This window comes from Lonchura striata, chromosome 10, assembly GCF_050655825.1.
Source record: "Lonchura striata isolate lonStrDom1 chromosome 10, ASM5065582v1, whole genome shotgun sequence".
Lineage (NCBI taxonomy): Eukaryota > Metazoa > Chordata > Aves > Passeriformes > Estrildidae > Lonchura > Lonchura striata.
Window position 1 is genome coordinate 4,637,266 of NC_140712.1, and position 24,813 is coordinate 4,662,078.

General features: G+C 39.4%; 1 protein-coding gene across 34 annotated transcripts in view; it reads right to left on the reverse strand.

Moving 5' to 3' along the window:
- Positions 1-418: 418 nt before the first annotated feature.
- The window catches only part of ACSBG1 (acyl-CoA synthetase bubblegum family member 1), a 40,076-nt gene continuing 15,681 nt past the window's right edge, over positions 419-24,813 (reverse strand). For 20 of the 34 annotated variants that reach the window (XM_021547353.4, XM_085588437.1, XM_085588436.1 and 17 more), the window contains 12 exons: positions 16,184-16,401; positions 14,946-15,034; positions 14,035-14,155; positions 12,157-12,237; positions 9,562-9,711; positions 7,044-7,220; positions 6,523-6,704; positions 5,696-5,929; positions 4,925-5,142; positions 3,049-3,188; positions 1,813-2,059; positions 419-805 (listed from right to left, as the gene is read on the reverse strand). In XM_021547353.4, the coding sequence (XP_021403028.3) occupies positions 729-805; positions 1,813-2,059; positions 3,049-3,188; positions 4,925-5,142; positions 5,696-5,929; positions 6,523-6,704; positions 7,044-7,220; positions 9,562-9,711; positions 12,157-12,237; positions 14,035-14,155; positions 14,946-15,034; positions 16,184-16,315 (1,848 nt within the window). In that variant the 5' untranslated portion in view covers positions 16,316-16,401 and the 3' untranslated portion in view covers positions 419-728. Of the gene's footprint in view, positions 806-1,812; positions 2,060-3,048; positions 3,189-4,924; positions 5,143-5,695; positions 5,930-6,522; positions 6,705-7,043; positions 7,221-9,561; positions 9,712-12,156; positions 12,238-14,034; positions 14,156-14,945; positions 15,035-15,351; positions 15,516-16,183; positions 16,402-16,515; positions 18,031-23,613; positions 24,812-24,813 lie in introns of those variants that run through there. The other 14 variants (XM_085588438.1, XM_085588430.1, XM_085588429.1 and 11 more) reach the window with 10 other exon arrangements.

A 24,813-nucleotide genomic window follows, 5' to 3' on the forward strand; every position in this document is an offset into this window, starting at 1 on the left:
CACTGTAAATCATTTTAAAGAAGTTTCTGTAATAGCATTTTCATGTGAGAGCTCCTGTAGTTATTCCTTTGTTCCTTTCAGTCTTAGGGAGCTATTCCCATACTTCTGATTATTTGTTTTTATGAAAAATAGTAATGCTTTTTCCAACATGGACTTAAGAAGTGGAACTGCTGTGTTCACAGAAGTCTGTATTCTAGGCATTACAGAAACAGGAGTATCTTCAGGTTCTGAAATGTGTTTGTGAACAAGTGTTCTTTGGGAAGGGGAAAAAAATCCCACCCCTTTTGATTTGTAATTTTTTTTTTAATAATTATCACTGGAGTGGTATGATAGTTTCATTAAGGAGTACTGCTATCTAGCAAAATATATCATGAGCTATAAAAAACATCCTGTAGAACAAAAGAAAAAAAAAGAAAAATGGAAGACTATAAAAAATTTGTTATATTTCAATCTAGAGGAATTATATCTGCTTTATACAACACAGAAAGATGTTTTAATCATTAAGATCATAAAGTAAAATAAGTATTAGAGAATGGACATACTGTAGATGCTTCTGTATAAAAAGGACAAATGATCAGGTGAGTATCAGGAACAACTAAATTGACAGCAGCTTTCTAGTGTGGTTCAATAGACTACAAACTTAAAGCATAAATCTTTGTTAATGCTGTTGATGAGAAAATACTTCCTTTTGTTCACAGATCTTTTTTAATGCTTGGAGGAAACACTTTTTATTCTTTATAGAAGGAGTCTACTTCATTTCGGTATTTCTCGAGCACAGCGAGCCGCTTCAGCTTCATTGTGGGACCTTAAAAGAGGGAGAACCAATTCCAGAAATAGGAACAAAAATTCCTGCTCAGTTTGAGCTTTGGTGCCTGAGTTTTTTTATTAAAGAGCCTGTTGGGAAGAACATGCCCCCCTCTAAGCACAGATAAATGCTAAAAGTGAGAAGCAAGTGTGATATGTGAGGTTGCATCCACATAAGCATGAGCTGCAGAAAAGAAGGTGGTAACTGGCTACTAAAAATTTGCTTTTGAAAGCTTTTCAACAATTCCCAGTTTATTAAGAGGTAATGTGCTTTGGGCTCCATTATCAGGCTTTCACTATCTTGCTGCTTTTTTTTCTTTTAAAGAGAAACTTTTGATGCCTTATTTTCTAGATCAGGATTATTTAGTGTATAACTCTCAAACTCCATAGCCTGTCAGCTACTGTTCTCCCACTTTATTCAGAAAAAACAGTTTCTTTCTAGGCCTGAAACCCAAAGTCACCTTATTTTCACAGGCCCTGAAAAATGTCAACTACAGTGAAGTGGAGGGGGGGCCAAACTAGGGGAATGAGACTCCACTCCCTGAAGCTGTACCTGGACATTAACCTCCAATATGCAAACAGACCAAACTTACATCTGTCTGAACAACATGTGATGGTCTTGGGTGTAGTCTCTGTGAGACTCCTGCACTGCCCAAGGTGTACCTTGTGAAGGCTTTTCAATAAAAACCTACCCTTTATCTTTTAACTCTGTCTAGCTTCTGTTCTAGGTAGCCATTCTAAGCATCACTTTCAGTATTATTACTGAAGTTACAAATACTGGAATGCACATGGAATTAACTAAAATTGCTTAAATACCCAAAGCAATCTGAAATTTAAGAGCTCTACATGCAAATGAGCACAGAGTCATACATGTGTGCACAGCAGTAACTCCAGTTTTTGTATTCCTTACCACACACTGCATAACCATATTTTCCTCCTGAGTATTGAATATTCTTAGATGAGCAGCCTCTTAACTTTGTGTACCTCAAATAAATCAGTAAGTCTTACCTAGTTCTCCCCCAGAAATGGAAAAATCTCTTGGCAAGACAATCCATTTCTGAATGCAATGAACCCTGTTGGTAGCAGTGCTGTTGACTCTGTCTATTCCCTCCTGGATGGCTCTGTAGGTCGCCTGGTCTCTTGTGGCTACAATATCGGACACTTTGGTGGCTTTACTACCACTCCTCTGGCAGAAATCTCTGGCTTGCTCTGTGAGAATGTCAGTAGGATCAGATGTATCTGGGTCCAGCACACTCTAAAATTTCAAATGAAGTGAATCATTAAACATTTACTCTTAAAAGGCATTAACAGGTTCTCTGACCAGGCCCTCCCCCTTGAGAAGAAGGCTCAGTATAAACACACAAACGTCCGTAAGCCTTAAAATGCAGAAGCACCTACAGATCATAAAGGGCTTTTCTTTCCACTTGGCTACCAAATGCAAATATTTTCAGCTTATATGCAGAAGTCATGAATAGAATTAAAATGTGTGAATGAATTAGGCCATAGAGTCCATCTCTGACCTTGAATTTCATATTTTCCATATGACCCCATTGTTACAGGGAAACATTTAGCTCATCATTCAGTGGAATTATTATGGTGTAATGGAAACAGCTTGAGAAAAAAGAGTTCCTAGACTTCTTAAATTAGTATTTCTATTGTACCTGAAGATAGAGAGTATCAGTCATAGAGGCAAACAACTTCACCTAAGTGGCATTCACTAGGTATGTTCACAGAACTGAAGTGCAGATGTTTTAGAAGAATAGTGATTTCTCAATTGATGCTTATACCACAGGAAGGCTATTAATTATTTTGTTCAATGGCTATCATTCTTGTGTTATAAAAATAGCAAATTGTAGAGAAATGTTTTTGTTGGAAGGTTTCTGGGTTTGCCCATAACAGAAACATTTGTTGATTTTGCTCATCTCTAAACATAAAAGCTATTGTGTTCTGTTACAAAGACTTCTCAATCTTCCAGCATTTCTTATATAAAAATGTGCATTTAAATAAAAAATAGCTCTTATTGTATATGTAGGAGAAACAGCAATTAGTATGTGGATGTTTAGCAGACCAGGTAACCCTAAGATTAGACCCAGCAGGATTTGTCTGTAGTTGCTACATGTATTTGCCCCCTGCTAAGATCTTCCTACCTAATTTTAGATCTTTTTACAAATGGTTTAAAATTATTATTCTTTTGTTAGGTGCAGGTGTATAACTTCACTGAAGTTGATATTAAAACTGGTTTACCTTTAGGGTCAGGAACATTGACAAAAACTTCTTTTTATCTCCAATCACCATAGCATTACTAACAATTGGGAGTTCTTTTTTAACAGCATCTTCGATTGGGATTGGAGGCACATTTTCACCTCCAGCTGTAATAATCAAATCTAGGCAAAAAAAGAAAGGCTATTAGTTGAATTCAAATAAATTCCAGAGATCAGGTTGATGTCTGGCTCAATCCGCTCTTCTTATTCTGACATAAAAAATACAAAAGATTCTTTTTCCAAGATAATATTTTCCAAATACCAAAAATCCTATTAATTATCTTCAAAACAAAAATGCTACTATTTTTCAAACACATGCTCAATTATCAGATCTCTCACAGTATATTTGCTCCAGATATTTTTTAAATACTTGAGTAACAGCTTATTCTCAAGGGACTGTTACATAATAGGAATTTTTCCTTGAGATATCATCTCTTCCAAATTAGCACAGGATTCACCTACTATTCTACTGTTGCTATCTCACCAAAAAGCAAGTTGATTGTTGCCATGATTAAAACCACTTCTTAAATCCAACAAGAGGTGTCAGACAAAACTAAGTTACTACTGCAGGAAGTCTTGATAAGAGCAACATTTGTTCTGAATACATATATTCAATGAAATTATTACAAACTTGAGTATTCTTTGAGTAAATTCCAATTCTTTGCTTTTGTTATATTGGTGACTTCCAATTGTGCTCAAATAATTGTCTTTGCAGCAATTCAGAACATGCTTCAACAAATAACAGAGACACACTTTTCTAGGTCTAACTTTTCCTTTCATTTCACCCTCCTTTTGTAATACTCCTGTCTTTGTCTCAGATCCTCTACCAATCTCTCTGGCCCTTAGTTTTTCATTGTCCTTATTTGAACTTGGATTTAAAACTTCAATGAAACTGGACATACGGTTATTTTATCCCAGATTGTCTACCTATCCTGTAATTTAGAACAACTGCTATTAGTTCAGCAATCCAGACAGGTATAAGAGAAACACAAATGTTATGAATTGAGACAAGGGGTTGTTACTGCTGTGCTAAAGGAAAATAAATCAGACAAGAAAACAAGTTAAAATCAAGCTGCATTTGGTGCAGGCTATTAATAGTACCAACTTCAGTCCTGATTCTTAGCAGGGCATGATGCCACCTGTGACAAATTCACTCATCTGTGTTATCTCCCTAGTAATTCATCTTAAGTTCTAAGATTATATTTACTCAATTCTTAAATCTTCCTCAGTTACATCTTGCCTGTGACCAATTTCACTGTCTGAATACATATCATGAAGAAAGCCTCCAAGTCAGCAAGTGACTAGTCTCAGTCTCGTGAGCCTTCAGCCAGTGCTTCAACTGTAGTTTTCCCTTCAGCTCTCAAGCTTCAGCTCTGGTCTCTGTGAACACTTAACCTAAGACACCAGAGGAACCAACCTCTGACCTACAGCAACAATTTCTGTGTAGCAGAGGGTGCCTCTCCGTCCCGCCTAAACATTCTTATGTGCAATTAAGACACTGGCAAGATTCAAAGGGAGACTGGACAGCTTCATGATATCATTCAAATCAAACAAGACACATTAAACCTGAGTTACTAGTTTAAATTGTTAATTGTAATTTATACTGAGTGAAGGTGTGGGAGATAAAAAACCTGGTTGTAGGAACTGAATCATCTCTACCTACTTCAGAGTAGAGGGAAACCTTCCCTGAACATAAAGCACACTGTAGTTTTCTCATAGGAAAGTTTATTTTACCTTCCTGTTAGGGCAATGCTTCTGGTATTAGAGGAAAGACACTTCATTAGATGGTCTACAACTGAGAGATGACCGAATAGTGCTGAACATTTACCATAAACAGAGAGCAAGGTTTTGCCTGTTACCTTTAATTCTTCCAGTGACATAGAGAAAGCCATCATTGTCTAGCTTTCCTAAATCTCCAGAATGCAGCCACCCCTCCTCATCAAAGGATTCTTTTGTTCTGTCTTCCATATTTAGATAACCCATGAAAACAGTCCTTCCCCAGAAACAGATTTCTCCATTGCCTTCTGTATCTTTGTCCACCAGTTTCACTCTGCATCCAGGTGCTGGCTTACCACAGCTACCAGAGAAGAGTAGAAAAACCTCACAAGGATCACAGAAACATCAGACATAATAGTGATAAGCTGGCCAACGTGCCAAATCCCTGAAACTGTCAAAGTATCTGTGACTGCAATTATTACCATGCTGTAACTGTCCGACAGCCATGGACTACTCCTTCACTAGGGCAGATTTGTCAGGGTGTGAGCACTTTCTGGCAGTCTGTCTTGGCCTGTGCTTATTGCTTTTCCCCCTGTATCTTCAAAATATTATTGTTTTTGAGGCCTTGCATTCCTCTCTTGGGCAAGGGCTAGGGTATATGTCAGATGTAGTCACTGTGTTTGGCTATAATGCTGCAACTCAGTTTCAGTGCTCCGGGCACAGTGTGCTATGGAGTCAACCTGTTCAAATTCTGACCTGAAAATTACTCTGACTCTCAAAGTCACAACAGAGTGCAAATGCACTCAGGGAAAATAAATTAAGTTGTAGTATCTTTGCTGACCTTAGTAAATACTCTTTTCGTAGATAAAATTAAACAGATCATATTTAAAAAGTAGTAATAAAAGCAAAATTACCTGTGCTGCCTGTAAATGTAAGGCCCAGACAGGCAATGTGGGCCTGTGGTCTCACTCATCCCATAGGCCTCATACAGGGTGATGTTCAGACCCAAGAAGAAACACAGCGTTTCTGTACTGAGAGGAGCAGCACCAGAAAAGTGCTTCTGACAGGAAGAAAGCCCCAGTGCACTACGGATTTTTGCAAGCACTAAGTAGTCTGCTAATCTTGTCCAGAGCTGCTTTAGATCACTGCTGAGTACAAAATACACAAGTAAGTCAGAGCAACCTAGGAAGTTTTCAAAACAAAATCAGGCACAGATTTTGTTTGGACATGTATTTGTCATTTGGTTTTGGGTGTTGACAGAAGTTAGAAAGGTGACACATTCTTTCATTTATTTGGTGTCTTTTGCTTATCTTACCTTTGGAGCTTTCCTACCTCCAACTCCTGAGGTATCTGAATTCAACAAATACATGAAGAATCTATAAATACATATTGTATGCAATACAGCTCTTGTATTCCTGTTTTTTTATCAGTTGAATGTGTCTCTGAGAACATACACCACTGAAAGCTGAAATTTCTAAGATCTATCTGAGAAACTGAATGATAAGACGAGCAAAGGAATATCATGGAATGATATTTTGGAATACCATTCTTCATAAGCAATTTCCCCCACTTCATTGTATAATAATTTATAACTACACCCTCCCCCCTGCACTGTATCTGCTGTGCTGCCAAGCCAGATTTTACCCACTTATACAAAGAGTCTCTACCGAGGCTTCATGGTTTATTACAAGTAAATTGCTACTTTCAGGTTGCTGGAAATCTCACTCACTGTACTACACACCTGTGTGAGCCATGCAGGTTCTTCTCTAAGCTAAGTGACATAGCCCAGGAAAGCATTTTCTTTTTCATAAATCCTGACTGAGCAGAAGCATCCTTTAATTTCTCCATGATTTTCTCCCACACTCGGGGTACTCCCATATGAGATGTTGGCTGCACTTCTTTTAGTGTGTTGATCAAGCTGCCCTGTTATAATAATGAAATAATTTCAACAAAAGAAACACAACAGAGATAAAAGAGACACAAGGAGGAAAAACACACATGGTCAGTTTCTCCAGCCTCCCTTTTCTCCAAAAACTGCTAATACGTTTTTTGCCTTAAAAGACCCTTAGGGATATGAATTATGTATTTTAATTAGAATCTGGAGCACTGGATCACTAATACAATGAGCTTTATTTTTCTATAATTCTTACAATAATGGACTCTCCATATTCTACAACTGTTCAAATATCATATTCTCTCCTTGGGATGTTTTCTAATAGAAAGAAGTGTAATCTTAATAATATGTAATGCAAGACAATGTACCTTTAGAGCATCTGGCTCAGCAAAGTAAACTTGCTCTCCCCATTTGATTCCAGTCCACAGGTCATAGATCTGTGCAGCTATGTGGCTGAGTGGGAGATAACTGATTATAGATTCCTGCTGGACCTCTGCAGGTTGCATACCTCCTGCTCTGCTGCAATGGGCTGATGTCCAAGTTATCTGTTTAAATAAATAATACAACACATTAGGTATGGTTGGGATTTTAGTTTGGGTTTTTCTCCTTTTTTCCTCTTAATGGTTATCCTAATGAAACTGAGGAAAATCTGTCTCACAGAAAGACATTGCAATATTGACCACACACCAGTCTATCAGTTCCCTGGGGACACTGCCAAAAGCCAGATTACCTTTGCAGCAATACAGAAGAGCAGATAACATAAGTAAATACAGCATTTGTGCAGCCTGACTGGGCTGTGAACACTAGCAGCTCCCCATGCCCTAGTGACACATTCAGCCAGGCAGCCATGGGCTGGATGGATGAGAAACAAATTGATCTGTCCCTTCCTTTCCAACTCTCCAGCTCTGCAGGCTGTCTATTAAACTGGCACCTTCCGCCAGTGCTGTATCTGCAAGTTAGAAAAGGAACAATAAATACTCAGTGATCAGTGAGCTCAAAGGACAATTTAGTATCAGCCACAAGTTCATTGCTATCATCCCGTGGCTAAACACTCAGGAGGAAGATAGCAGCTGTACTCCATTCCTCTGGAAGCCTCTGGGATATTCACTGCAGTGGTTCCCAAGAGACACATACACACCCCCACCTCTCATGAGAGGTAGCACATACATGAATAGTTTTGAAGTTGTGTTGCTTGACTTCTTAGTGAACCTGGATGATGTTTCCCCCTCTTTCTTCCTATTTCCCACTTTATCTCAGAAGATGCAGTTCAAGGATGCTAAATATGCGTATCTTCATCATCACAACATAGTATATGGAAGACAAATATAAATGTGATGGTGTAAGAGACAATGGATCAGATATAATAAAATAAAAACCAAAACAAACAACACCCCCCCAAAAAAAAACCACCCAAGAAAAACAGAAAACCCCAAGCAACAAAAAGAAACAACTCTCTCCCAGAGGAGTCTGTAATCTAAACTGGGTAGTGCAGGATACAGAAATGAGAGTATTCAAGATAACAGAGTGTAGATATAAACCACATGTATTCCTGTCATCAGAGCACATGCCTTTGTAATAAATGAGAAGGTACAAGTGTAGGCTTGGCCTAAGGAAATAGAGATTCTCAAGAGAGGGTTTTAAGGAGCAGCATGCTACCAGGCCAGGCCATCCAAGTTTAGGTGGCAGCACTGAACAAGCAGCTATGGGAGGAAGTACAGTAGGAAGAACAGGATGTTTTTAAGACGTGTCTAAATTCATTGCTTTTACTTCAAGCTTCAGAGCACACAGGCACACTCCCAGCAGACCTGTGAGTGTCATGAACGACTGATTCAGCACTGGTTTGCACATTAATAGTGGCAAACATCTTTGACTAAAGAAGGCAGCAGCAGAGCTGCAGGTTTGGCATGCTTTCCACTGTTTGTCAACATAAAAATAGCCTGTTTGTGATCAGCAGCCAAGAATAGTTTGGCAGCTGGCATGGAAATGACACCAGACTCCTTTGATATAAAAGAGCATAAATTTGTAACATCAAATCAGTCTTTTTGTCTTCCAAATTCATTATATTCTGCTTCCAGGTACTAGTGCACTAATTCCCTATATTTGGGTGAATTGCTGTTTTCACATTGTGCACGTCTGCAATAATTTCTGCTTTAAGGGGTGATGCCTCAACTTAGACCATCCCTTTTCACAGATTTTCTATGTATTCAGAAAGGCTCCCTAACACCTTCCACTCCTGCTCAGCCACCAAACATGAATCTTTCCAAGTCTGTGGAAAGTCCTTTGAGCAACCAACTTTGCTTTTGTCTGTAACTGGAAATTTTTTGTTTGCAGCAACAGAGGTAGGTTTACTGTCAGCACCAGCACTGAGCACTGGAGTTGTATTATCCTCCAGTGACAGACATAGAAACCTGAATACAAGTCCAAGAACAAAAGGCATCAAAGTAAAAAATCCACACATCCACCCCCAATTTTAATAAAATCTGCAAAAGCAGTCCATCAGGCTGCTTTGATAGTAGCTGGCTGATGTATATGATTTGCTCATTTCATAGTGACCTATGACATCATTTGAGAGACTTGATGGCAATCTGTGAATTACATTTATGAATTAATGCATTAGATCTCACAAGAAATACAGTGAATAAAAATTTAATTTTCATAAAGAAATGTTCAACTTTGTGAATGGCTGTTTGAATGGAGTTTTATTCTTTACCTTGTTTGAACTTTACCAGAAATAGCTGACTGCACTTTGCTTTGCAGTACACTATCCATGCTGTAAAAGCAAAAGCATTTCAGGGCTCTAGGATCTACCAGCCATTTCAAAGCACAGGAATAAATATCCCCACACTTTGCTGTTTCTCCACTACAGTAGGAACCTAAAGTACCTACGTTGTCATGACTCAGCATGGCTCCTTTTGGCTTCCCAGTTGTTCCGGAGGTGTATATCAGAACACAGCACTGATTTGGCTTTTGGGAGTTAATAATGTCATCCAAAGTACTGTCAGAGATGTCATCTCCCAGCTCCAGAAACTCTTCCATCTAGAACATGGAGCAGAAAATACAGGGTACCAAATGGCTTTCTACAAATTGACATGGTACTCCATTTCTCCTGTCTCAAAAATGTTAGAATATTTCAGTGCCTTGTTCTGAACACTTGCCCAAGGCGAGTTTCCCCAGACCTTGGCTATGGAAGAAATACGGTGATTCTATCTTATAGCTTAATGTGTGAATTGCAAACAGACTATTTAAAATTCTGCTGTCATGAGTCTTTTCAATGTCTAAGAAGGAACAGTAATACTCTTCCTCCTCCAACATGAATACTATGGAGGCTAAAATTCTGTTACATTCTCACGCTGTAAAAATGATTTTGAGTATTATTTAAAGGAATCTGGATGTATCATTTTTAAGAGTACACTTGTGACAGCCCATCTATAATTCATTGTACACTCTATAAACTAAACTATAAAGCAATTGAACAAAAGCTTCTTTGCAAAAACATCATTATATAGATGTGTGAATGTTTGCCCAAATTTTGTGCTCTTTTACAGGATATGATGATGCTGGTCACAACTTCCATTCAAATTTGGCTCATTCTAGAGTGAGATAAAACTTCTATGACACTGGACTTTTGTGCCACACAAATTGGCCTAGAAGAATCCTGAACCTGCTCCTCTGTATTATATGGGTTGCTCCCCGATATTTCTGTTGCACACCCCTGATGTGCTGTTAAGTGTAACATTGCTTGCAATGCTAATTGGAAACTTGAATCACAGAATTTTTAAATAAAATTGATAACCAAATGGTCAGTTTCCCATTGCAATCATGTGATTCATACTGTGCCACAGTAGTCTAATATTTAAATCCAAGGTGCAGAACCTTCATTTTTGAGCAATTTCTTGGAGCTGTATCTAAGACCACAAAGCAAAAAGCAGAAAAACAGAGGTAAAAAAGGAGAGCCTCTGGTTGAGGGTAGTTAATTTCTTCTTTCAGACATCTGGCATTGCCACTGGGCTACTAAGATTACAATAGTCAGCATCTGTGGCACCTTAAACTCCTTTCCTTTTCCTGGGTGTCAAGGCTGTCCCAAGGATTATTTATCAGTTTTATACTTTCTTCCTTTCTCCAAAAGGGCACAACAAGCCACATTTCTGAAAAGAGAGGCACTGCACAGCTCTGTAGCAAGTCAGGGATTTGTCACATTCTATTGCTTCTCCACAGAATGTGGCTGCTTCAATTTCACAAGCTCCTGGAAAGCTTGGTGGTGTGAAGGATGTAATTGTTCGTATGCCACTAAGCAGTTGTTCCTGTTTTCCTGACCATACTGCATTCTCTCAGTGGAATGCACTGATCACTGAGAATCTGTTGCACAGGCTTTGTTTACTGAACAGCACCTGCAACAGATGGTGTTGGCATTCCAGCATGTGTGGAAGGTACAGAAACAGTCACACCACATTCCTGACTCTGCATTTGCCTTCTGGAAAGATGCACTGCTCAGCCAGCTCTGCCCCTGCTGCCACTTAGCACATGGCACAAATGCCTTTCATCAAACACCGCATGGGCTGGTGGTTTGCTCTGCATCACACCTCAGCAACAATCATTGCTGCCTCTGGTGATCTGATCTCGGATTTTTCCTTTAGATGACATAAACTATGGCATCTGTCAGACACCCACAACTACCCTGCTCCTTTGAGAAAATGTCCAACATGACACCTGAACACCGAACCAGTGTTTAAAAATACAGCAATTCTCACACATTTAGATTTCAATAAGTGCAGGTTGTTAAAGAATTAAATGCTAGCACCTAATATTTTTAAACAGTAGGATCATTTTTGTATTAACATTTTTATTGTACAAGATGCAAGGCATGCCCTATACCAGTATGTATAGTATTGGAACAATAACATTTTATTAAGTTACATGCAAGATATTAAAAAAAGGCACAGCAGACTTTTTTTCTTATCAAAATTGCAAGTATTTTAAAATATTTCTATGCTGTTCACTGTTAATTATATTTTTATATACTGAATACATTATATTTCTCTTCAATATATTTTTTCAACAGCTGAAGTTTTTCAGCCTAAAATCTGATCTGTAGTCCAGTTAAAATACAGGATTAAAAAAAAAATTACCAAATTCACAGGCACCAGGGATCAACTTTTTTTTAATCATTTGAGAGTACACAATCCCACCTAAAACCTACAGGTGTTTTAATAAACACCAGTCAAGTTAAAAATTAGGAAGACACGAGACAGTCAGTAAAGCAAGGTAGCTCTTCTCTTAAGTATGAAGTATCAAAGGTAAATCGAACAGAAAAAGCTGATAAAGCTTTTGAATGTGTTTGCTGGAACACAGCAATGCCTTCTAAATGGTAGATAATCACAGTAGAAATTGATCAAATAAATAACAGCCCACGTATTAACCGGTAATACATGGGTATAACCCCATGCATTATTTGATTATGCCTCTGTTCTAGTATTCACTCACCATGTACAGATTTGGATGTCTCTCTGCAATGGAGTCCTTATATAGCACCACAGCCTTCAAGTGGGGCAACCGATTCCAGATCTGTTGCATTTTTTAAAACAAAGTTATTGATTATTCATATCTTGTGTGGGCTTTTATCCACTCTAATGCTGCCAAAACTGTAATGGGTTGACAGGCACAAAAACCTCCCATTTCCTTTCAACTCCAAATATTCTCCCCTAAACTCATCACCAACCAGCTCAACTAGAGGCAGGGGGAAGGAAGAGGGAACTACATAGTCTACAGAGACTACACAGTCTGCTCCAGGAAATCTAGTTTCAGTCAAAAGGTTTAAAAAATGAAAAATACACCAGAAATAGCTCCTCAGCATCCTTTCTCATGATGCACAAAAGGACACATAAAGGAACAGTGCTGGTCAAGTTAGAAGCTGACCTGGGCCTATGATTACCAGTAAAGTCCCTCAGCAAAAACCATAACAGTTCAAGTACTAAAAAAAGTTCAACTTCCTTAAGGAAAAAATCAAAGGAAACTGTATGCACATTGTAAGGATAAATAAAAATCTAAAGCTGCAGGCTTTCAGGCAGATAGCAGTGGCTGCTGCTTTCAACAGCTCTTTGTGTGCTTTGCATGGCCTACAGAAAGCATTGATTTCACTGAATTCTGTGAGAACCCATGCCTCACAAACACCATTCAGTCCATCACATTGTGCACTGAATTTTGCCAATACAAAAGCAGTGGCTTGATGGTAGCCAGTATGTACATATTATTAGAAGGATAGCAATTGCGATGTTATTATTTCAGTCTTGGGTTCCAGAAAAAAAGTTTAAAAAAATCCCCTGCTGGATAAAGCAGTGCTGGCCAGAGCTCTCTTTTTTTACATAATGTGTGCGAACCAAACCCCTTGAGTTGTTCCATTTGGATTCTTCTCTCCTGTTCACAATAGCATAGCCTGGTATTGTGTCAATGACACTGCAAGAACACTTATCTGACTGTGCGTTTTTATAGAATACTTACAAAAATCTCTCTTCCTCCATATTGCATATAAAACAAAAAATATAAAGTAATTAATGAACAACTTGTATTAAATGCATTTGGAAAAAAAACCACTGCATATTTTTTCTCTTGCAGGTACGTGGTCTTGGCAGAAAGCTCCATCATGGAGAGCCCTCCTGCTTCAGCAAACGGTGCCATTTCATGCAAGTTTGATGAGTCCACAGGCCTCCCTCAACATCTGACAGACACACAAGCCCTTCCCAAGAGCTGCCTGTGCTCCTCTCCCAAGTCACCTTGCCATCAGACTGGTCTTTCCATCTGGTGCTGTTGCTGAAAGACAGGCCCAGCTGCCCAAGAGTTCTGTCAAAATTGAGACTGTTCACTTAAAAGAAGGCTTTCTCACTAAGCTCTCTCTCATGTTAACCATGATGCTACCAAAGTGCAGTAAACTCAAGAGCCTTAATGGCTGATATTACGAGCAGGAAATGATACCTTGGAAAGAGAAAATTCTGAACACTGACATCCTTAATATTTAAATAGTAGACCTTTACAAACCTGCATCAGCATAATCTCTTCCATTCAAGTGGACTGTGCTTTTCCAAACAGAATTGGGCGGTGACAGTAAAAACATGGGATCAAAATCTGGGTTTTTCCAGGTAAGCCTGCAGTGAACCATCCAGTGAGTTCTCTGCTTGAGTCACAGGCACTGCACAGGGTCAGAGCCACCCACGAGCTCTCACACCATATACCAGATTTCTGAGTAACAACACACACTTCACAAATAAAGGTTTCACGATACAGAGAGTGTACATGGTATTTGGGACCAACACAGCATCGAGAAATGAAAAATTGTGGCTTTTCAGTAATCATTCAGCCACCTTGTACCTGCATTATCTTGTCCAGCTGTTTCTGATTTTCCACAACCATGATATCAGTCTTGCTGTCATGGGCAATGTAGTGACAGGCCTCTGGAGAATTGGTTGCATATATTCCTGTGACAATTCCTCTGCATCAAAAAATTTATATAGATAAGAACATACATTTATATGCATACACACACAATACATGCATGTAGTATTAAAAGAGAATAATAATCAAAGATCAGATGAAACCTGAAGGGGTATGAAGATGTGGAAGAAAACTGCAGGACAGCTCTAATGTTTGCTTCACATATTCAGATATACATAAATCTCTGATTTACGCACATTGCAAAAACTATTCTCTAAACTATTCAGTAGAAGATGCTAGGATTCAGTATTTTAACTCACTCGAGGTTACACAGGAGTTAGTTCAGGAAGTGGTAAAAAAATCCTCACTTATGTCCTCTTTTTGTTTAAGCTGTACACAGATACCAGTTTGGATTTCATTGGTACAGAGCAGCTTAAGAAGTAAAATCCAAATTAACAGGTATCAGGACAGAAGAAATCAGGGTAGTTAATAGCCATATATTACTTCATCTGCTTGAATATATCTTACTGTAGATATCATTAATATTGTATTATTATCATTAAAATAAAACTGTGATTATCATCTATTTTCCACATCTTCTATTTATAAGATCCTGTACAACAGCTTCTGTGTGACTGTCATGCTTAAGCCCACGGCAAACAGGATGCATTTATGAGTGTCTGAACTATTTGGGATTTAAGACTCAAGCAGGTTGCTGAAACTGCCAATCAGTAGCAACACAACCTCCAAGATATGACATTAAATACTGACCTGATACATTCCCAGACCTAGAAAAACAGAAATTCCCAAATCCTCCTCAAAAATTAACCCTCCCAAAAAAATCTTACCCTGCAAAAATAGCTCCAACAGCTGAGATGAACCACTCTGGAGAATTAAATCCAAGGATTGCTACGCTATGGAATCGTTCAAGACCAAGCTGAAAAATAATATACATAAGACTATATAATATAGGCCCACTGGAGAGAAACATACACACAAATATAAACCATGAAAACTTCTGATTTATTATTACAGTACTGACAAGGCATGTGAAGGCGTGTTTTGGTATCCACAGCAAACCTGGTATTTATCAGCAATTAACAGGATGTGAATTTTCCACTACCTTCTCCTGTCTGCTTGAACTCCGCTGTCCAGAAAGGCCCAAGACCCAGAATATTTCAATATGAACAAGAGCATAATGAGTACTAATATTACCCTATATTTAGAATGTTTTAAAGATTGTCTTTATCTCACCGAATTCATTATAGTAGTTTTCCCATATTTTTCTCTTCTGATCTTAAGGCTGCTCTTCTGAACTCTTCTGAGCTCTTCTGAACTCTGCACCCATGTCCCAGAGACCCAGTACAACACAGCAGCTCCTCACTTGCAGTCAAGGTTCCCTGACAGCAGTGTTACCTCTGACCAAAAGTCATTTTCATAATTATCATTTCAATAAAGAATATGACTACTGATCTTCAAATAATGCAGAAAAACACTTATATATTGTGGGGTTTGAGGGTTTTTTATTAATTTGTTTTTTGGGTTTTCAAAGGACACAAAAAGACTAAAGGTGTTATGGTGTGTTTTGCTTTGAATCCATGTTTGCTCCCAGTTCTCCCTAATCCACTTTCTTCCCCAGTTGCCAATTTTCCCAAGCCCTTCCCTAACTTCCTCCCTTCCAAGTTGTCAATTCTCGCTATCCCTACCCATTTCTCCAGAGAGTTCTGTGTCTGTCTTGCCCTCGACACCCCATTTGTTACCCCCTCGTTTTCCCTGATAGGCTCATAAGCTATTTGCCCCACCTTATACTCGTCTCTTACCATATCCTCATTGGTTCACTTTCCTACACCCCTTACTCCTGAGCTGCTGTAAAAATATTCTGTTCACCCCCCCCCCACCTCGAGTCTTGTCTGGGAGCCCAGGAATAAATCCATCTTGTTCCACCCCAAGCCCCGTGCCCCTGCTCTGTCCGTGCCGATAACTGGGAATTGCAGAGCTCACATGGGAACAGTCGCGCCCCTGCCACAGTCACCCCGCACAGCGTGTGCTGCAACACAAAGGCATTGGTTTTGTTTCCTGTACCTACCTTCAAGAAGCTCTTGGCCGCTTTCCTAGAGAGGCAATAATATTCTGAAAAAGTTATTTTCTCCCATTTTCCATTCTTTTTGCTGGCCAAAGCATTAAGGGATCCATATTTTTCCAGGCTCTCCTTGAACATCTGATGAACTGTTATGGGAGTCTGTGGGCATGAGTTATCTATTCTCAGTCTGACTCTGCCATCAGCAAAAGAAGTCCACAGAGAATCTGGAAGGTAAAGCACCACTGTCAAGGTAATCTGCAATTGAAAATACCATGTGACTGTGTACCAGAAGAGGATTGAATAAAGACCACAGGATTAAGCACAACTCTGGCACTTACCAGCTCTTGAGAGAAGGGCTTTCCAATTTTCTTATTATCAAACATACCATGTATAAAGAGAAATCTTTATTTCTTGTACTTTGTTCTGCATCTTGAATGAAAGTGTCATACAGAATTACGTTGATGATATGTGTGTTGCAGGCACCCCGGCAGTTCCAGAAGAATCTGTTTGCCTGTGCTCAGCTCTGCACTCCCCTTTGTGCCAATGGAATAGCTGGTGAATCAGAAGGCTAAAGTGATCCAAAAGATATGAAACCTCCGCCCCTGTTTAGTATCCAAGCTCCTTTTGTGTGCTATAACTCTTCCCTCCCTCCTGCCCCTCCAGCTATTCTCCCTCATCCTGTCCCTGTTCCTCACTACTTCCCACAGTTTTTCCCTTGGTCATCTGCCCCATGTTCTAATGTGTCCATTCCACTCACTCCTGTCTTGCCCTGGTTCCATGGTTCCATTTTTCATCTTCTGTTCGTGTCTTCCTCACTCTATTTATACCATCCACTTTTTTCTCCCTGTAATTTTTTTCTCCCCTTCTTTGACAGGACAAAGATGCAGAGCACCAGCAAATGTCACTTGGCTCTCAACCACTGGTGCCAAGGACTGGGAAGTCCCTGTCACTCAAAAGAAGTGTCTGCCTCAGACTGTCCTTGGCTCTTACAAACCCTACAAGAGGCTGAGTAGGAATACACTCCTTAGAGGATCTAGGGGTTATAAGGTGGCAAAATTCAGGTGAATTCTCACAAGGAAAGCACAGACACTCCCATGACTCCTCCATCAAACAGTTCCCATACTTATGGGAAAAACAGTCCAAGAACATTTTTAAGATTTTTTTTCCTCAGATGTACTTTCATAAATGAAGCAATATTTTTAACATAGGCATAAAAAATGGATATATTCTACAGTGAGCTAGTGAAAAAAAATCAGACCAAAGTGCTTGGGTTTGTCAGAACTAAGAGTAACAGAAAACAGTACATTTTGTAATTCCTAATTCACGTTAATAAGCGTAATTGTATTTTACTACACCTATGGAAATCAACAACTGTAAAGCAAGCTCGGTTAGTATCTGTGCTGTTTCCTCTTACCTCAGCGGCTGAAAAAGAGCAGTTTTGGAGTGTTCAAAAGTACAACATGCATCACACATCTCTCCAATGCTATTCTAGTTGCTTCAGAGGTCTGGGAACTGCCTCTCTGAGCACTTGTGGCAATACAGGAACACATTAGCCATAGCTGGATCCACACCAGTGCTTTAGAACACACTTGCAGCCTGCACCAAGAGCCAGAGGCACAGCAAACTACTGTAAGCTCAAGCATTTCATTCCATTCCCACTCTTGGCTGGCAGATTTGCATTGTTCTCTTGACAAACAGAAGGCGCTAATGACAATAATAAGCTGCTTTACCTCCATGCCTTCTTTTTCTCATGAGGAAATGGCACATAATGATTTTCAAAACATAGGTGCAGAGCTGTGCTTAGGTCAGTGGAGAAAGGGCATCATAAATCCAGACAGTTTAGAAACAAATAGCTGTGAAGGCATTCAGGTAATAGACAGACTTTATCAAAGTGTAAGCAGTAGCACCCAATAAATACTTAATGAATTAAGAAGGCAAAGGAGCTGTTTCTGCACTTAAGCCAAATGCAGGCGTGAAAAGGATGAGAGGTAAGACCTGTCAGAGACAGAACATATTGTTAATCCAAATGTTTATTGTATGCAGTGACACACCAAAGCCCAGATGAAAAATTATATATATAGATGTTCTGGCTAGCTTCCAAAACAAAGGTATCAGGGATTGCAGGTGTGCTTGGACACAGGTAGGTGACTTCTCTGTTCAAAACAAAATCATACCATACAGAGCTAAAATACAACATTCTGGTTCCTATATTAAAAACATTCCTGAAGAAAGAGTACCTCTCTTAAAGGAAACAGAAAATATTAGCAAAATATCTACAATAACATTATAGAAGTTGCATTAATAGTGTCTTTTCACTTCAGATGTGCAGCAGATAACAGCATTGCTCCCAGAGAATAATGAAAATCAATCAAACCCCTAAAATATCTATACCTAGAAACCAAATATGTACTTGAAAACTGGATTTCCTTTGTTTGTCTTATGCAGGTTTTTCTGCTGTTAAAAAGGCATCTTTGATTCATATCAAAGACAAGGAACAGAATCACGTCCAGAGACTCTGTGCATCACAATAATATACTCAAGGTACAGCACAAACAAATATAAACCTGAATGACCATTCAGTGTCTGCTTTTGCATGTACTTGCAGGTAGAACTCAAATCTCAAAACAGTTCTAAAATCTCAATAAGCCAAATAATTCTAAAACTCTAATTATCTGTGCCCAGAGTTAGTAAAAAAAATGGAACATGAACAATATATTCTTCTGTCAGTTTGCAGAGGGATTTTGAGAAGAGGGCTCATACTTTGTAGAAAGTGCCTGGGAAGGAATGCCTAGCTAAATACTAAATGCAACATATATAAATGTTGGGAGAAGCAGGTGTTCTGCCTCGGGAGCATCTGAAATTTAAACTGCAATGTCCAGGCTGGAAATTAACTCAGTACCTCTTGAAACCAAAGTGGAGATCAGAATAAAACCCCTCAGTATACACTCTTAGCATTGGTATGTTATACAACTGTAGCTTCACAGAGTACAAGGAAAAAACCCAGCACTCCAGCTCAAAGAACTTGATGCCACTGAAAGTTTTCTGTATGCGAGCAAAGAGTAGTTGTTCCTTTCCTCTTTCTTCCACTAATTCCTTCTACCTGCATTATACTTCATACTCAAAATGCTTTTTCATCCACTACTATGTGACCTTGGCTCATGTCCTTCATATGAATTCTGAAGGTCAGAGATGTTGCAAAAACATTTCTGCTTAAAGAAGGCTATATTGTCAGACAAAACAAGAAAAGCAGAGATTTTATTCAGGTAACAAAATCTGGACTGTCTGAAGCTCTGGAAGGACATTTTTTCCCCTATGTCATTCTCCTCCAAAGCCAAAAACTCCATGATCAGACTTCATTTTCCATATTTCACTGCCTTCCCTGCTGAAGGAAGAGATGGTTCAGGGTAGTCTCATTCATAAGTTATAACAGGATCATTGTACTGCAGCCTGTCTTGGGAACTGTTCTAAGAAAAGCTGATCTAAATACCCAGGATTTTAGATGGGCCATTTCCCCACCAAGATGGGAACTAAAGCGTAAATTTTCAACAAGAAGCTTAAAAGGAGGAAAAAAGTAGTTAAGAACCCCTTGAAAGACACACTTGTAGTTTTCAACTGATCTTTTACAATACAATCCTAAACTTATGAACCATTTACATGAGAATATTGTGTTATAAAAGTACATTTGTCACTCAGATATTTTCTACCAAGTTTGAAATTATACACAACATAGAACACATTGCACATTTTGTAATTTTAAAAACAGTCAGTTTATTCCTCCCACCATGTAAAATGGTAAGTTCTGATATGGTACAAGTCCAGATATGAAAAATTACTTTAAACAGACAAAGAAATAATAATTTATTTTTTCCCATGTATAATCAATCTGGCTCAAACTGCTGGACCTCTGGGATACATGAAGGACCAAGAGAAATCAAGAGAAATATACTAATCCTACAGCTTAAAGCTAATTATCATTAGTGAAACCTTCTCTCTGTTCACTACCTGACCTGCAAGTATTCTGGTGACTGCCAGAAAGGATTTGAGAATGTAAATGAATTCAGATGTTTATGGAAGAACAGCTCTGAGAGTCATATAAAATGCAAAAGACCCAAGGTCACCTTTCAGACAGATAAATAGACAGGCTGATCGTGGAATGGGCCTGCTGCATGATCTGAGCAACTCCAAGTGGTATTCCATAGATATGCCCCGTGAAGCAAGAAGTAAACCAGTAATTTAACTTCTGAAAATGAATCAGAATTAACTCACAAAACAGGGTTTTGATTATATGCCAGCTGCAAAACATCACTGTGCCCTAATGATGAGAGAAGGAATTCAGCTCTTTGCTGGAGGCATTCCTGTCAGTCACCATTCAAGATTCCACAGCTATGACGCCATCACATTCTGCTGACAACAGAAATACACCATTCCTCCTCTCACCCACTCTTTTTCACTTTTCTTCAAGATGTCTGTGACCCTGAAAGATTAACTTCATTTTAGTAAGAGCTGGAGCAGAATACACACTGTTTAGAATCTGCGAACTTGGTATCTGTGTCAAACTTCTCCTTCTGCCAATAAACAGGTTAAACAAAGGTTCAGAACTTTGGAGTTTCAATGAACCTGAAAGTCTCAGCCAGCCTAATCACATAGTGATTATTCTAATAAAATGCACAAACCAGCTCCTGTGGCTTGCCTTGCCACAGCTGGGGAAGAAAAAGGGTTTTCTGCTATATTACCTATTTTCCACAATAAACAATTTTACCTTCTCTAACAGAAAAAACAATAAATAGAGGAAATCTTTTTAAATTAGCCAAAACACACAAAAAATATTTCAATTAATGGAAATGTCTACTTTTTCCACTGCAGGAAAAGGGAACAATTATTAATTACAATAAAACATACTGCTCTTCATATCAGTAAACCCCTACAGTGCGGACCAGAGAAATAAGATCCCCTCCACAGAATGCCTCCACGAGCTGACATGGAGGGAGTGGTGCACCAGGACAAGTATAAAACAAGCTTCATAACAATACTGACGCTTCTAAAACTGATTATGATGCACCAAAATGAAAGCATGTGGAGAGTGTAATCGGAAAGAAACATCAGTAAGAAATATTGCCCAGGCATGCAGGAATGGAAAGTCAAAACTTGGAATTGAAATTGGTGAGTAATGTGAAAAGTCACAAGAAGGGCTTTTACAGGTACAGTGGCAACCAGAGGGAGAACCAGTGATACTGTGGGCAACTCACTGACAGAAGACATGCAAAGGGCTGATGCTCTCAGTGCCTTCTTCACCTCGGTATTTACTGGCAAGGTCAGGCTTCCTGAACTTCCATGCCTAGTGGAAGGTGAGATGTTTAACCTACAGCAGCAAAACATCAAAGTAGGGACCACTTACACAAACTGGACACATACAAAAGAGTTGATGGGCCCAGATGAATTCCTTCAGAGTGGACACTGAGAAACCAGGTCAAAGCCATCCCAAGGCTGCTCTCTGTCATCTTTGAGAAAGCATAGCAATCTGGTAAGGTCCCCATCACAAGAAGAAAGGTAAATGCCACATCTGTCTTCAAAGAGCAGAAGAAAGAGGATACAGAAAACTACAGGCCAATCAGCCTCACTCAGTCCATGGAAATGCTATAGAACGAACTCGTAAATAATTCTGAACTATAAAATGGTGACTGAAACCAGCCAGAATGGCCACCCTTGACTTGGCCCTGGTAAATATAGCCCACTCGCCTCCAAGATGAGTTGACTATCTCTGACATAGTAAGAGCAGCAGTACATTGCTTACTCTACCTTTAACAAGGTCTTTGACAACTTCTACATAGCCCAGCATCCTTGGAAAGTTTGAACCAGCTGCAATTGGAGGAACAGGTAAATAAAATATTAACTGAATAAGTAGTCTTTGAGAACAGTGGTCAGCAATTCTAAGTCCTGTTAGCAGTCAATTCCAGATGACATTCTTCAGGGGTTACTTGTGAGAATGACACAATACAGTGATGGCAGTGTCGTTGTGGACAATAGAGTGCACCCTCACCAGCTTCAGTAAGCAAACTTTAGGAAGTGATTGACAGGACAAATGGCAGGGAGGACATCCAGATGAACCTCAGCACACTGGAAGAATGGGCTGACACGACCTGAAAGCTCAAAAAGGGTGAAGCCAAGCCTTGCACTCTGGGGAGGACAGCCCCATGGCACAGCATGGGTTGGATGCCAGCTGGCTCAGCAGGAAAACCCCCATGGTTCCACTGGACAGGTTGGCTGCCAGTCAGCTGTGTGCCCCAATGGAGATGAAGGCTAACTATACCCCTGGCTGCACTGGCAAGATTAAGCCAGCAGACCAAGGAAAGGGATTATTTCCCCCTACTCAGTGCCCCTGAGACTGCCTCTGAGACAGTGTGCAAGAGAGAGATCCTGACAAGCAAACTGGCACAAGCCCAAAAAAGGGACTCCCAGGCAGTCAGGGGCCTGGAGCACACCATGTACAAGAATCCCAGCAGGAATTGTGTTTTTCCAGTCTGGAGACGATAAAAATGAATCTACCTGCAGTGTGTCAAAGACTGAAGCAGGTACTACAAGGAAAACAGATTCTTCTCAGAGGCACACAGCAGAAGGACAAGAGGCAACTGACATGAGCTGCAGCAAGGAAAATTCTTGCTGGATCAAGAATTTCACAATGTAGGTGACTCAGCCTAAGAAGAGGTACTGAGAAGCTGTACAATTTCCCTGGAGGTTTTCAAAACTCAGCTGAACAAAGCCACAAGGCTTCCTGTGAGCAGAAAGATGTCCTAGTTGCTCTCCAGTGCTCTTTTCTGACAAATTATTTTGTTGATTCCATCAGTATAAAACCAGCATGGATGAGTTCTCTTCTAACTTCACACTGGTTTTAAGTTAATATAATGCCTGCTGCCAACAGTAAGGGTACTCTGGATTTTCATATGCATTAGAAAACCCCAAATCTGGCCTGCTTTCACAGGAATGAACTTCCATACATTGGTAGAAAGGAATGGGGGAAAAATTCCAGAACAACCTGTGGTCCTCATTAGATAAATTTGCTCCTGAAGTTGCAGAATGTATTAATTATAAAATGAGGAAGTCAGTTCTGAACAACTAGAAGATATCAGAATCTCCTCCTTTTCTCTTTACATACAATGTAGACCTCCTGCAACCAGTCACTGAACCTCCTTCTCATGAAAGATCTTTTGGGAGGAGTTTTTGAAATTCAGCCTTCACTTCATCACTCAGTGTCTGCATAGCAATATGATGTTTCCAAGTTAAACACTGCTTCCCATTTAAATGGATAACAAGTAGTGCCACAGATTCCCAAAGTCAAGTAGAAGACAAAGTCTAACAAATTGTAAGCTCCTGATTAATCAACTAGAAACATATCTAAACACCAATAAAGGAATTGCTTAATTAAAATGGATAAGGTGTACCTGTGTTTGCAGGAAAATTACAATGGAACAGCTGAAATGGCTTCTTCTCCTTAGCTGTTCACCTCACCTTCATGGCAGAGGCTGTGATCAACCCCGAGGAACCACCCCTCAGGAGTGGCTGAATGACATGTGCATTCCTGCCTGAGCACTGCTTTACAGCCCAGCTTACTTCTCTAAACTGCAGCCAGCAGCAACCTCTGCGAGAGAAGCAGGTAGGCAGCTGACAGCATTAACCACTGTCCCAGATAAATTCTTAGGAAAATAGGTCAGAGCCTACACAAGCACTCTGCAGAATCACAGTCTCAGTGACACTCTACACAGAGAATGTGTAGCTCAAACAGTACAATAAGATACCCTGTAAATTTGAAAACAGGAGTTTGTTTACACCTTTATTCATCCACATTTATTTCCTGCTCACTGAAAGCATATCCCTAATCCCACTTCTTGGAAAAAACTCTACTGCATATCAAAGACCTGCCCATTGAAAAGTAACTATATATCCATACAGATAAATATTTATACATATGTATAAAATCTGCATGCAAGATTCCTACATAGATCAGATAGCTATGTGCTCACTGCTTCAGTTTTCTCCTAGAACAAATATTTTGTTTTAATGAGCACATTCAGATACCAGTAGCAGCCTCTCCAAGGCAACAGGGAACTCTCTTAGGGCTGCAAACCTTCCAAAGAACCTCAGAAAGTTTTGCTAGCAAACCTCCTTTAAGCCACATGGTAGCACATTCAGGCAAGCCATTCAGCACTGCAGTTGGATTAAATAAATAACATCAGTGTGCACATGCTCTGATGCAACATGGAATTGACCAAGGCACAAATATTCCTTTAAAGCCTCCAGTCATTACACTGCACACTAAATCTTCCCCAGGTGACAGCTGGTGAGTAGGCTGTGATGCCAAAGGTAACACAACAATTTGTATGATTCTCAATAGGATCAAGCTATTTTTGATTTTTATCTAGTTATCATCTCAAATACAGATGAACACTGGCAGAAACACATGCAAATTTGCAGACAACTCCTGAAAAACTTACAGCTGTCCTAACTTGCTTCAGTTTTAATTTTCTCTTTCATTAACTGAGCCTTGAGAAATTGTCAGTCAAAACTTGCTAGAATAGACATAAAAATTACATGGAAAAAAAAATATAAGAAGAGCTCAAACTTCCAAGGATCATCTTTTACAT